At 37.1% G+C, this 15069-nt stretch overlaps 1 protein-coding gene across 1 annotated transcript in view; it reads right to left on the reverse strand.

Moving 5' to 3' along the window:
* The window catches only part of TRPM7 (transient receptor potential cation channel subfamily M member 7), a 104976-nt gene that overhangs the window by 80726 nt on the left and 9181 nt on the right, over nt 1-15069 (reverse strand). The window contains exons 2-4 of the mRNA XM_055437479.2: nt 6806-6885; nt 2122-2160; nt 90-288 (exon numbers count right to left, since the gene is read on the reverse strand). Coding sequence (XP_055293454.1) covers nt 90-288; nt 2122-2160; nt 6806-6885 — 318 coding nt within the window. The remainder of the gene's footprint in view (nt 1-89; nt 289-2121; nt 2161-6805; nt 6886-15069) is intronic.

The raw sequence follows: 15069 nt of genomic DNA on the forward strand, positions 1-15069 counted from the left end.
GAGCCTGGTGGGCTCCAGTCCATAGAGTTGCAAAGAGTTAGAATTAATTAAAAGGTAAATGAAGTAAGATACTCTAATACACAACATACCTTAGCTCTGTAGGAATGAGAACCCCCTTGAAAATTTATGACTCCATAAGCATCCGTTGGGCTCTGTTCTGTATGTTTTTCCACAGACCACTCTTCTAATGTCTGATTAAAATGGTCACCCAATTTCACATCTGAGTATTTCATGGCAAGACTTGCAGTAAAGCAAGCATGTTGCTTGACCAAGCGACCACAAAAACACCTAAGGGAAAAAAATAATAAAACTTTTGAAAGACCTTTTAAAAAAACAGTCAATGAAAAACTGTATGAAAATAAAGGAACTTTTGAAGAATATGAAAATAATCTGACTTTCTGATTTTAGGATATCAGTAAGTTAATATGTTCACAATAGCATTAAAATACTTTAAATACATTAGTATTTGATGATTCAGGCTTCTATTAATAAACTTAGTTTGAGACATCTACTTCCTGGATGCCAAAACAGCATTGGAGATTGTATAAATGTTAGTGAACCTGAAGACAGATCAACACAAATGATCTAATTTGATAAATGGGAAAAAATTATTTTAATTAAACAAAAATAAAACAGGGCCTCAGTGACCTGCAGAAAATATCAAGCAACCTAATATACCCAGAGTCCTAGAGGGAGGAGAGACAGAGAAGGGGCAGAAAAGGACTTTAAGAAATAGTGGCTAAAATTTGGTGAAAAACATGAACTTGCAGATATTTATTCAAGATTTATTCAAAAAGAAGGAAAAAGAGGACCATTCTCAGGCACATCACAGGCCTGCTGTTAAAAACCAAAATTATAGGGAAAAGAATCCTTAAAACAGCCAGAGGGAAAAAAGACCCATTACACACAGACACCACTGCACTGATGACAGCTGACTCCAACTAGAAACAAGAGCCAGAAGACAATAGAATGGTATCTTCAAATCACTGGAATGAGTAAACTCAAAATTTCATATTCAGGGAAAACATCCTTTAAAAATGAGTAAAATAAACATATTTTCAGATAAACCAAGCTGAGAAAACTCATCTCCAGTATACCAGTTCAGTTCAGTCACTCAGTTGCATCCGACTCTTTGCAACCCCATGAACCGCAGCATGCCAGGCATCCCTGTCCAACACCAACTCCCAGAGTGCACCCAAACCCATGTCCATCGAGTATACCAGCATTATACCAAAAGCTAAAGGAAGCTCTTCAGCCTGAGTGCAGACGCCAGACGGAACTACCCATCTAGAGGAAAGAATGAATAGGCCTGGATATGGTAAAACAATTCAGTATATGTAAATGAACTCTTTCTATGAACTTCTGCTCTTAGCCTGCCAACCGGAGACCTTGCTCTTCTTCTCTTACATTCCTTCATCACATCTTAAAGAACAACATTACTCTTTAATTAGTTGCCCGAGTAAGAAACTTAGGTACCATCCTCAAATCTTCCCAATCCTACTGAGTTTATCTGATTGATCCGGCCTATTTCTTTTCATCACCATAGGTAGTATCTTAATTCAAGCTCTCATTTTTTGCCAGAATTACTCTAAAAACTTCCAAACTATTTTTTCCTCTCAATCCAATCTCCTCAAAATGCCAACTGCTCTTATCGAGGGGAAAAAAGAGAAAATCAAAGCATGTTACTTCCCTATATTTTTTTAACATGAAATCAAAACTGTGTGGCATAGTATATAAAAAGTTCAAATGATCTGGCCCTACTTATTTCTCAAGACTCAGATCTTTTCAATATCCATCTTATTAATACCTTCTATAGCTTGTAGTTTCCTGACATAACCAGAATCTCTTTCACTGCCAGACCTTCCCACAAACTGTTCTCTCTGCTTTAAATCCCCTTTCTCAATCTTTACCCAGCTAATTCATATTCAACTTAAGCACTCTACTCAGGCACCTGCACTTGAGTTTCAAGGAACTCTGCCTAATCCTCTACCTCCCAAGTGTGAGTTAAGTAACGCTTAAACATAATGGCCTGTAAATTTTATCCCAGTGTATTCTGATTTTTTAATATACTAGTTTTATTTTCCAAAATTTGTGCAATACCGTTATTGTTATGATACTTACCTGACAAGTTGCTGACAAATCTGACATCCTGGAAGGCATCTATAAAAAAAGGTAAATCTATTACTTAAAGGGAAAATCATTTTTCTTCTCATTTAAACTAAACTATAATAATCCATTTTAAAAAAGTACAAAACAAAGGAATATTATATATTTTTCAAGAGATATCTTAGGTCATTTGTACCTTTTTTAAAAACTCAGTTTTCATATTTTAAATACAATTAGTTGTGTCATGAAACCGAGAAACCACAAAAGACAGATTTTTTTTTTTTAATTTTTTAAAAAGTTATAAAAAAAAATTTTTTTATGGGGCAAAAACACATCACTAATAAAAGTCCAAAGATAAACTGAGAAAAAATATTTATAGAGAAAAGGTTAGCTTCCCTAATATTATAATTATTATATTAAATATAAATATAATATATAAAGCTTCCCTAATATATAATATAAAAATGTATTAGCTTCCCTAATATAATATATATTTATCAAATCAATATAAAATGGGAAAATATATGAACAGATGTAGGCATGTGTGCTCAGTCACTCAGTCGTGTACACTCTGCAAACCCTGGACTGTGACCCACCAGGCTTCTCTGTCCATGGTATTTCCTAGGCAAGAATACTGGAGTGGTGTTATTTCCTGCTGCAGGGGATCTTCCTTACCCAGGAATTGAACCAATGTCCCCTGCATCTCCTGAATTGGCAGGTGGACTCTTTACCACAGAGCCACCTAGGAAGTCCCTATGAACAGATAATTCACAGTAAAAACATACATGTGAAAAGATATTTGACTGGAAGAAAATTATTTAATACTTTAAGACAATATCTTGGTTAAGAATATAGAAGAAAGTAGTCTTATATCTGCTGGTAGGAGTACAAATGGAGGGCAATTTGGCAATACTCATCAAAATGAAAAATGTAGATTCTCAAACTTAAAGGCTTCAGTAATATGTGAACCGTGAATTCCCAGATGTTCAAGCAGGTTTTAGAAAAGGCAGAGGAACCAGAGATCAAACTGCCAACATCTGCTGGATCATGGAGAAAGCAAGAGAGTTCCAGAAAAACATCTATTTCTGCTTCTTTGACTATGCCAAATCCTTTGACTGTGTGGATCACAATAAACTGGAAAATTCTGAAAGAGATGGGAATACCAGACCACCTGACCTGAGAAACCTGTATGCAGGTCAGAAAGCAACAGTTAGAACTGGACATGAACAACAGACTGGTTCCAAATAGGAAAAGGAGTACGTCAAGGTTGTATATTGTCACCCTGCTTGTTTAACTTATATGCAGAGTACATCATGAGGAACGCTGGGCCGGAAAAAGCACAAGTTGGAATCAAGACTGCTGGGAGAAACATCAATAAGCTCAGATATGCAGATGACACCACCCTTATGGTAGAAAGTGAAGAGGAACTCAAAAGCCTCTTGATGAAAGTGAAAGAGGAGAGTGAAAAGGCTGGCTTGAAGCTCAACATTCAGAAAACAAAGATCATGGCATCTGGTCCCATCACTTCATGGGAAATATGGGGAAACAGTGGAAACAGTGTCAGACTTTATTTTTTTGGGCTCCAAAATCACTGCAGATGCTGACTGCAGCCATGAAATTAAAATACGCTTACTCCTCAGAAGGAAAGTTATGACCAACCTAGATAGCATATTAAAAAGCAGAGACATTACTTTGCCAACAAAGGTCCATCTAGTCAAGGCTACGGTATTTCCCGTGGTCATGTATGGATGTGAGAGTTGGACTGTGAAGAAAGCTGATCGCCGAAGAACTGATGCTTTTGAACTGTGGTGCTGGAGAAGACTCTTGAGAGTCCCTTGGACTGCAAGGAGATCCAACCAGTCCATTCTAAAGGAGATCAATCCTGGGTGTTCACTGGAAGGACTGATGCTAAAGCTGAAACTCCAATACTTTGGCCACGTCATGCAAAGAGTTGACTCACTGGAAAAGACTCTGATGCTGGGAGGGATTGGGGGCGTGAAGAGAAGGGAACGACAGTGAATGAGATGGCTGGATGGCATCACCAACTCGATGGACATGAGTTTGAGTGAACTCCGGGAGTTGGTGATGGACAGGGAGGCCTGGTGTGCTGTGATTCATGGGGTCGCAGAGAGTCGGACATAACTGAGCGACTGAACTGAAGAGTAAAGGTTAAAAATATCTATAGAATATGTGTAAAATAAAGTTATTCATTACAGAATACTTTTGTCTAATAGCAAAAAAGAAAAACAGGTTAGCTAAAATGTCCATCAATCAGGGAATATTAAAATTATGATCCAGATATATAATTAGTAAGGATGCAACAATTAAGAACAAAGAACAGTGTGACCTGGGAAATGTTATTGGTGCTCTCTGGTTAAAAAAAAATGATCTTATAACAAAACCCATCTTTAATAACTAGTATGAAATTCAGATAAATCACAGAATGATTGAAAGAGACATTAACGTTATCTATTTTAATGATCTAAGAAGACATTTACAGAAATTACCAAAAATTGGGGGATTATTAAAGAATACAAAAAATGTTTTCTTACTGGTGATCAAATAAATGCAAATTTAATACATAATTTTCTATTAATCACTTTCTTGAAGATGATGGCTAACATTAATCAATATTCAGGCATTCTCGTCACTACTGGTGCCAATGTACATATTCTTTAATCTTTTGGAAAGTTTTTTGGCGTTACATATACAAAGGGGGAATAAAACTTGAAACACAAAAATAAGTTTATCCACTAAGATCTCCATCACGACCTAATTTTAATAGGCTAAAAATTGAAAACTAGTGCCCAAAAGTAGGATACATATATGAATTGTATACACACCAGCAAAGTATTAACTACTACTCTTAAAGGGATATTATGGAAAAATAAAGTTACTATAACATTTTGTTAAAAAAAAAACAGATATAACGTTTTACATATAGATTGAATTTAGCAATATTTTAGAACAAAAGCTATGCACTGAGTAAAGATTAAAAATAGGTGCAATAAAAGTTATTAATGACTGTCTTCATGTTTTGATACTCTGAATATTGAGCCAATTTTCTGCATCTCAAGTTTGCAAAACTTATCATGCACATTTCTCTTATAATGAAAATTTGTATAAAAGAGAGAGATACTCAAAATAAAATTTTTTGCCATTAATATAAAAAGAAATGTTGAATTTCAAACAGAAGGTTTATGTAATACACAAACAAAATATTTAGAAATTCTAATCAACAAATATTTACCAAGAATTCACTATGATGTCACAATAATAGGGACAGGTGCTATAACTTAATAGACATCAGTTAATAAAAGACTGGGCTTCCCAGGTGGCTCAGTGGTAAAAGAACCTGCCTGCCAACGCAGGAAACACCAGTTCGATCCCTGGGTCGAGAAGATCCCCTGAAGAAGGAAACGGCAACCCACTCTAGTACTCCTGGCCTGGAGTATCCCATGGACAGAGGAACTTGGCGGGCTACAGTTTGTAGGGCAGCAAAGAGTCAGATACAACTGAGTGAACACACACATGCTGTAACTTAAAATAGTTAATAAAAGATTGCTTACTTGGTTGTATTTTCATAAGAGCCATATATCAAATGGAAGTGAAAGTTGCAGAGAAGATAACTTCATAGAAAACAAGGTTTAATAGGACACAGGAGTGGTAAGATGACTAAAAACCCTGGTAAACACCTTTTTCAATTAATTTGTCCTAAGTGCCTGTGAAGAAAAGTGCTTTGTAGTCCAGGAAGTAAGTATATCTTTGATGTACCCTTTTAAGCTTTTTGCTATTTTTCGGTCTCAGAAAAAAGAAACAATTTAGGAAAAATGTTTCTTTAATAAATACCTCAAGAGATCCTTTTTTTGAATTCTAACTCATGTCCTTTACTTAAATTTTTTTCTATTATCAATGCCATTTTTAAGACCAGAGGACAATCAGAGATGCCAACAAATTTCTGGTGATGGGTTTTCCAATAGGTGCTCATCTATAGCTATATATTGGCAAACAAAAACAACAACCATTAGGTTCATAGTGGTTTCTTCAGTATAAACTATAGTGTTGGGTACTCAGTAGATGCGTAACAGATACATAAACTTTTTAAGTTCTCAGTATCAATAAATCAAATTTTTAAAAAAGAGACTTAACTATTTGATCTTTGTAATACACTAGTATGATATGGGGGAAGATCAGGGAAGGAAGAACACTCTGAATGAGAGGTTTCATGTTGTGAAATGTCATTAAGAACTGCAGAATGCTGATATCTTGCTAATACTATCTCCTCCTAATCCTAAAAGATTAACAGTAAACACAAAAATTAACAGTAACTGCTGCTGCTAAGTCGCTTCAGTCGTATCCGACGCTATGCAACCCCATAGATGGCAGCCCACCAGGCCCCTCTGTCCCTGGGATTCTCCAGGCAAGAACACTGGAGTGGGTTGCCATTCCCTTCTCCAATGCATGCGTGCATGCTAAGTTGCTTCAGTCGTGTCCGACTCTTTGCGACCCTACGGACAGCAGCCCACCAGGTTCCTCTGTCCACAGGATTATCTAGGCAAGAATACTGAAGTGGGTTGCCATTTCCTTCTCCCAACAGTAACTACAAATAATTAATAATTTTAGTTTTTAATAAATAAATAGCTAGGTAATTTACATCTAAATTTAAAGAAGAATTCAGAATAAATAGAAGAATACTTACCTGTGAGGGTCTTTGGAACTTGGTATGATATATACACACTCCCTCTTGGTCAAAGTGCTTTCTATCCAGGACTTCTGGGACTAAAACAGAAAGTTTAAAAAGACTGTTTATAAACTAATCAATTAATATTACAAAGAAAAATTTAATAAGAAATACATAAAAAATAATTCCATTTTTAGTTCACTAAGTATTTATTACATATAACGTGTTTATTGATGACAGCACACCTAAAATATGAGAATCATTCCCATTTAAATCCACTGAGATTGAGATTACTAGTCAACAGTACTATGCAGATACTAAATCAACAGTGCTATGCAGAGCCAAAAACCTCAAAAGGGGCTGGTATGATCCTGGGAAGTGGATCATTTTACAGCCAATTAAAAGTGACTGTCAGAGACTTGCCAAGCATTCCCATGGCTAAGACTCTGTGCTTCCACTGAAGGGGGTGCAAGTTGGGTCCCCTGAGCCCTGGTCTGGGAACTAAGATCCCACAGGCTACATAACACAGCCAAAAAAATCCCTAGATATATTCTATTCTATTTCTAAGATAAATATGTAAAGCACAGGGGCATGGAATGGCTAATGGCAGAGGCACCGAAAAACACATTAAGCAAATTCTAATCAAAAGAAAAATAATACTAGAAAAAAAGAGATGCTAAACAGCAATAGGAATAGTACAGGTTACTACATGATTTCAAATGTCTGATTCACCAGATTGTTAGAACAATCTTAAATATGACAGTGCTAAAATGAATATAGCATAAAAATTAATAGGGAGAATAAGACAAATCTAGGATCACAGTGGAAGATTAACACATTTCCTTCAATTACTATAAATCTGAAACAATTTCAAGTTTAAAAGGTTTTTAAAAATTACTGTTTATAGCACTACTTAACTTTTTGCTTGGATCCCTAGCCTCTGTACCCTCCTACTGGTGACTGATTAGAAAGAGATGGGGCATTATATATTGAAAAAGGTGAAACTCCATAAATTAGGACTGAGTAGATTAAAGATCTTGAGCATCATCCTCCATACAACACATATATTAGATATATAGAAAATATTAAATATTATACTTCATGTCTATAGATATTATATATTAAATATAGATATTAGCATGCGCTCTATCAAAATCTCTTTTCCCTTCTCTACCTGCCTCTTTCTTACCAGGACAATACAACAAGGAAGAGCCTATATTCCATAATGAAACCTCTACAGTTCAGTGGTTAGGTAGGGGAGTTTCTACTGAAGAGGGTACAAGCCTAGTTGGAGAAATAAGATCCCATAAGCCAACCAGGGGGCCAAATCAAAAACAAACAAAAAAAAGGAAGCCCCTAGGAGAAGAGATATTCTAGACAGAATTATGATGGTGGAGTTTGCAGGTTCCTCTCAAATCCTTTAGATATTCTAATCATAAACCTTGGTATATCCTTTAATCTAATTCTGGTTGCAAAATTCTGTCTCTCCATTCAAAATGTCCATTTTCTAGGTCAATGGTTCTCCTTTAAATAGATTCACTTAAGTAGGAGCAAATTATACCATGATCCCCTATTTACAGAAATCACAGGATGGGGACTTCCCAGGTGGTCCAATGGTTAAGAATCCACCTGCCAATGCAGGGGACACAGGTCTGATTCCTGATCTGGGAAGATCCCACATTCTATAGAGCAATTAAGTCAGTGTGCCACAACTACTGAGCCTGTGCTCTAGAGCTTAGCAGCTCCAATTACTGAAGCCCAAGTGCCTAGAGCCCATTGTGCAATGAGAAGTCATGCAATTCAAACAAGAGTAGCCCCCACTTGCCACAACTAGAGAAAGCCTGCACATAGCGAATAAAGACCCAGTACGGTCAAAAGTAAATAAATAAATTTTTTAAAACTCACAGAATGCCCTCTAGAACCCATGACCCTTCATCAGCAAATTGTCCTACACTCTAAAGCTCTTTTAGCACAGTCCCTCCACCACCTTCTTATTCTAACTAAAGTCTGGTATTCCTTTGAAGAATCTGCTTTACCTACATACCTCTCGTGGGAAAAAAAAATAGGACTCTCTTCAGTTTTACTGCACTAGGAATATCCCTGGCAAACCCAATCCTGATGCAATCCAACTCCCCATCTATTCTATCTTAATATGATTACAGGAAAAACAAACAAAACAACACCCTTTGATTTCACTTTAAAACCTCAAACATCCCTTAGTGATGCCCAATAGTCACACCGCATTTCCCTGGTTCATTTTCTCCTTCTCCTGTACGATTTCACACTATCTCCTCCTCTCCTCAAATCTCCAACCCTCATTCACTATTCTTATTCTCAACTGATGACCTACTTCCCATTTCACTCAGAAAACTGAAGCAACAAAAGTTCTGTCACATCTGCCCACCAAAGAGGCTTACACTATTTAAGATATGCAATCACCATCCCCTCTACCGCCTTATGCAACTGCAGAATAGAACCATCCCCAGGATCACAGTGAGAGCACTGTCCTGACAACCAAAAGATCTGGCCATGTCAGTTAGATTGCTGATATATTACTGCTATCCTAAACCCTTCTTCCACTCCAGAACCATAGTACACTGAAGGTAGGCAGCACATCTGGACTGGAAAACATTTATTCATGTGACTTCTGTTTGTAACTTTAAAAATAATCATTTGGTAGGCTGTTCTAAAATATGATGATGTGAGGTTGAATTTTTACTATAACTAACTTACTGCTTTAAACTCATGAAATTTTTATTATGCTCCTCTTCTATTATTAAAAATCGCAGGGGGCTTCCCTGGTGGCTCAGTAGTAAAGAATCCGACTGCCTGTGCCAAAGACACAAGTTCTCTCCATGGTCTGGGAAGATCCCATATGCCACGGAGCAACTAAGCCAGTGCACCACAACTACTGAGCCTGTGCTCTAAAGCCCGAGTGCCACAGATGTTAAGCCCACGTGCTGCAACTACGAAAGCCCATGTGCCCTAGAGCCTGTGCTCTGCAACAAGAGAAGCCACCACAATGAGAAGCCCGCAACTAGAGAGTAGCCCCTGCTCGCCACAACTAAAGAAAAGCCCTCTCAGCAACAAAGATGCAGCACAGCCAAAAATAAATATATATATATATATTTTTTAATGCAGGGACTTCCCTGGTGGTCCAGTGGCTAAAGACTCTGTGTCCCAATGTAAAAGGCCTGGGTTCAATCCCTGGCCAGGAAAACTAGATTTCACCCACTGCAACTGAAGATTCTAAGTGCTGCAACTAAGATCTGGCATGGCCAAATTAATAAATAAAATTTTAAATTATAAAAATGGGTTTATAATAATTAAAATTATACTGTGATTTATCTTTTAAAGGGTTGCTTCTCTCTTTTAGAAAAACTGGAACCGTTCTGGGGTGGGGAGAACCGCTCAGTGATTGTACTTACTGCTGTATTTTTACTGGTTGTTAAAGCAAGACAAAAGATTTGTTTGGAATTTCTCTCTGTGAGCTTATTTGCAAACAAAAAGGCAGCTCAGTCCCATGATACAGTAATGAAGTCCATCAAAATCAGATTCTAGAACTAAACATTTAACATATGCAAATAACACACTGAAACAGTGGCAAAATACAAGCATGAGAAACACTCAGATTGCTTCAGTATGAACTATATGCTTTTTTAAAAACTAAATTATTTGCAGTTCATAAGCACAGGCCTAAAGCCTACAGCATGAATGAAAGATGGGTGAAAAGTTAACACAACATGAGCAAATTTATTAATTAACAATACAATGGACCTCTTAAGGAGTTTCGTCAAGAGGAAAACATCTTAGTGAGATCTTGAAAATATATGGCTTAGATAAAGGTTAAGAAATGCAATCTTGTACAATCTACATCCCCCTTTTCCCTCCCTCCTCTTTTTCTTGATTGGATAACTAGGTAGAAAACTAGAAAGAACAGAGGAGATTTAAACATGGAACTTATAGAATACTCCATTCACAATAGTGGGCTTTCCAAGTGGCACTAGTGGTAAAAAACCTGCCTGCCAACGCAGTAAAGGTAAGGGACGCTGGTTTAGGAAGATCCCCTGGAGGAGGACATAGCCACCCACCCCAGTATTCTGGCATTGGGGCGCAAAAGAGTCGGACACGACTGAGCGACTTGCACTTAGAGAAGTATGGCTATACTCTATATGGGCAATCAGCAAATATTTTCTATTAAGAGCCAAATGGTAAATATTTTAGGCTTTTTGGACCACTTACTGCCTCTATCACATACTGATTTGTTTTTCAACCACTAAAAAATATAAGAACCATTCTGAGCTCAGGCCTTGGCCAGAACAGGCTTTGGCCAGATTTAGTATACATGGCATAGTTTGCCAACCCATACTCTAAATCTCACAAAAGCTTCCCACAAAAAAAATCTCACAATTCCACTGAGCCAATTCAATCTAACATGTATATGCCATGTCCTTCAGATTCTTCCCCTGCATTGTTTCTTGGATATTATTAGTGTCCCTTCTACCAGGCCAACAATCCCAGTAGACCCTTGTATTAAGAGTTGCTTTCTAAAGAAGAAAAACAAGATGGGGCTAAAGAGTTTTAGATGTACATGAACGAAGTTACTTTTTTCTGCAGGTATTTCAATAGAAAAGACATTAAATAAGCCATATGGATGAAATCCAAACATAACTGAGGAAAAATATATCTAGTGTTTGAGTACATATACCTAGTTTTTTCCCCAGAAATGATCACTTTCAATCACCAACAATCTAAAACACTTGAGTCCCTTCTAGTACTCATTTGGGGCTTCCCTGGTGGCTCAGACGGTAAAGAATCTGTCTGCAATGCAGGAGACACAGGTTCAATGCCTGTGTTAGGAAGATTCCCCTGGAGAAGAGAATGGCTAACCACTCCAGTCTTCTTGCCTGGAGAATTCCATGGACAGAGGAGTCTACAGTCCATGAGGTGGCAAAGAGTGGGACACAACTGAGCGACTAACACTTTCACTTTCTTTCAGCACTCATTTGTCTAATATGATAAAATACAAAACTACCAAAACAGGAACACTGTTAAATTTCAGGACCTAGTACAAATGTACTCATAGTTAGTTTCATTTTATCATTCTTGTTAAAAATAATAAACAAACAGCCAGTACTATCTCTTCACAACTTCAAATCTTGCATAGTAGTCCATAACTGACAAATCCAACCAAAACTTTAGCAAACCCTCTGGCTAAGTCACTTAAATAGTGTCACTCTGATGCTCACAAATTTTTATCAAATTTTGTGCCTACAGAGACATACAAAAACATTACCATGCTTCAAGACTATCACAGCTTCCCCTCCTTCATTATTCACCAAGTTTATTTCAAGGGTTTACCACCTTTCCTGTTTGTGTAAACACCAAATGTAAATATATTCTCCCCATACATACCAGTTTTGTCATTTATGGCATTCATTGATTACATTAGGGATTGGCTTCCTATGCCTGACAGTGACATATCCCAGCTGATAATGGCAAATCATTCCCAATAGGTTTCGACAATTTTTGAAATTCTGAGCTTCTGCTCTACCATCAAGTATTCAATAAAATGTGCCTTGGATTATAAATACATATAAAAATTCCTAATTTTATACTTCTTTTGCTAGACTGCATTACTGTATTTTACCAAAAGATGGCACACTACAAACACAAATCTGAAAATTCCTAAACTTACATGTTCTAGGTAAAGTAAAAACCAACTATAACCACAGAATGTTAGCAAAAGAGGGAAACGTGATCTTCAGTGGTAAAAGAGATCAGATTATGGAGTTCAGAATAACCTGTTCATTGTTGCTTAATCTATTAATGCAACCTTAAGTGTCTGAACTTCTGTTTCCTCACCCATAAAATAGAATAACATACCTATCTCACAAAGTTGCTCTGAAGATTATGATCCATGTTTTTAGCAAAATGCCCCACACACAGTCATATCTCAACAATGCTTCAAAATTCAATTATAAATTCTTCCTATCTGTCTCCTAGCAGTAAGGAGCATCAGTTCAGTTCAGTTCAGTCGCTCAGTCGTGTCCGACTCTTTGTGACCCCATGAATCACAGCACGCCAAGCCTCCCTGTCCATCACCAACTACTGGAGTTCACTCAAACTCATGTCCGTCGAGTCAGTGATACCATCCAGCCATCTCATTCTCTGTCGTCCCCTTCTCCTCCCACCCCCAATCCTTCCCAGCATCAGAGTCTTTTCCAGTGAGTCAACTCTTCGCATGAGGTGGCCAAAGTATTGGAGTTTCAGCTTTAGCATCAGTCCTTCCAGTGAACACCCAGGATTGATCTCCTTTAGAATGGATTACAAATAAGTCTACTAACCACATCCTACTCTTCAAACAAATCAGTACCAGCACACCCTTCTTGACTATATACTGATAGTGAATATTGAGGGGGAAAAAAAAAAAGGATCGCTTTAAAAGTTCTACTTCAAGGTAACATTGAAAATCAATCTATTTTTACAAGTAAATACACTCAACAATTCTATATATTAATATTAGAAAGGAGCCTCCAGCTATGGAGCTTCTATTGGACTAATGCTCCAAAGATAATAACCATAAACTCAGGATAAAATAAAAATTAAAAACAAAACAAAACTACTTAGCAGCACTGAACAGGCAACCAAAAGCAGGAAGGAATCAGATGAAGTTTGTACTCAGAATAAAGGAACAGTACTGAGTGAGTTTCCTATTTTATGGCTAAGACAAGCCCCACTGCATACCTACTAAGTAGCTAAAACTGCAATAGAAATTCCATAGTTTTACTGGCTTGAAGAACCAGAATACAAACTTCAAGGTTACAACAGCAGCTGGAAAGTGATGGGAAAAGTCCTGCACAGGACAGAGTCACAAAAAAAGGGAACCCTAAATGCTGCATATTAACACTGCTGAAATCTAGCTGACCCATGAAGCATGCATACATGGGGCAGATTCCAAGCAGGTCAGTTAAGAATAGAGTAACTAACTGAATAGATATTTTTATTGCCCATTGAAGGAGTCAGAGTTTGGAATTTGAGTACAGTCAGGTTAATCAACTACTATCCTAATGTGCTCTGACTGCCATACAAATACCATAAGACTTAACTTTGGTTTCAACAACCAAAATTCATTTTCTCCAAGTTCCAGAAACTGGAATCCAAGAACAAGGGGCCAGTAAGGTCTCTGTCTGAGAGCCCCCTCCCTGGATTGCAGACAGCTGTCTTTTCACTGTGTCCTCACAAGGTGGGGATAGAGAGCAAGCTCTCGCGTCTCTTTGTATCACGACCCCACCTTCATGACCTCCTCTAACTACTTTCCCAAAGCCCCGTCTTGTTAAATAACATCAACACTGAATTTTGGGAAGACACAAACATTCAATCGGTAGCAACTACTTTAAAAGAGAAAAGCAATAATCTTCAGAGGACTAAAACAGAACTCACAGTCTCCAAGATAACATTCACAACATCTATGATATAATAAAAAATTACTAGATATAAGAAGAAACAGGAAAATATGACCCATATTCAAAAGAAAAGCCAATCAAATTAAAAGGAAGCTTCCCAACTAATAAACTGCAATAGCTTTAAAAAGTGACACTACAGATCTAGAAATTCTGAGTTCTGTGGTAATTTTGTACACCGGACAACATGTCCGTCAGCAAAGGCATAATGACAAAGAAAACTTAAGGCTAGCTTGAAGCAAAATGTTGAAAATGTTGGCATAATGTTGGTATTCTTTGATTTCCTCTGTAGGAGACCTGGCACTCAGACAGGCCCCTACTCTAGAGCTCTGCTCTTATGCTTAAAAGGCTGCCAATCACTTAACTAATTAGATAACAGATGTGAACTCTCCAAACAGGTTTTAAAGACACTGCTGAGAAGTTTCTGTAAAGTAATAAACAGTTGGTAAAGTTTTACACATTAAAAAATAAAACTTGGTTAATTGTTTTTAATATAAAATAAAGTTTTTTTAAAAATTGTTTTTGTAATTTTAGTGACTACTTTTCTAGTCTGTTCCAATAAATTGTTAGACTTTTGCCAAAAATAAATAAAAAGAATCAGATTCATACCATGATTATGTTTGCAAACAGAGTCCAACTTCTACATTTAATCTTGTTTTCCGTTGGTTTTGCTGCCCTGCTGACCTCATGGAGACTGCTACTCTACCTGCTTACCACTCCAGTACTGCCCCAATTTAAAGGATAGAAAATGTCTGATAAAGGTAAGTATGAGCAGTTGCCACTGTGTCATTCCATGGAGTCCAACATATTAAATAACTG

This window comes from Moschus berezovskii, chromosome 9 (assembly GCF_049115385.1).
Source record: "Moschus berezovskii isolate FMDL1 chromosome 9, NW_MosBer_1.0, whole genome shotgun sequence".
In the NCBI taxonomy this organism is placed as follows: Eukaryota; Metazoa; Chordata; class Mammalia; order Artiodactyla; family Moschidae; genus Moschus; species Moschus berezovskii.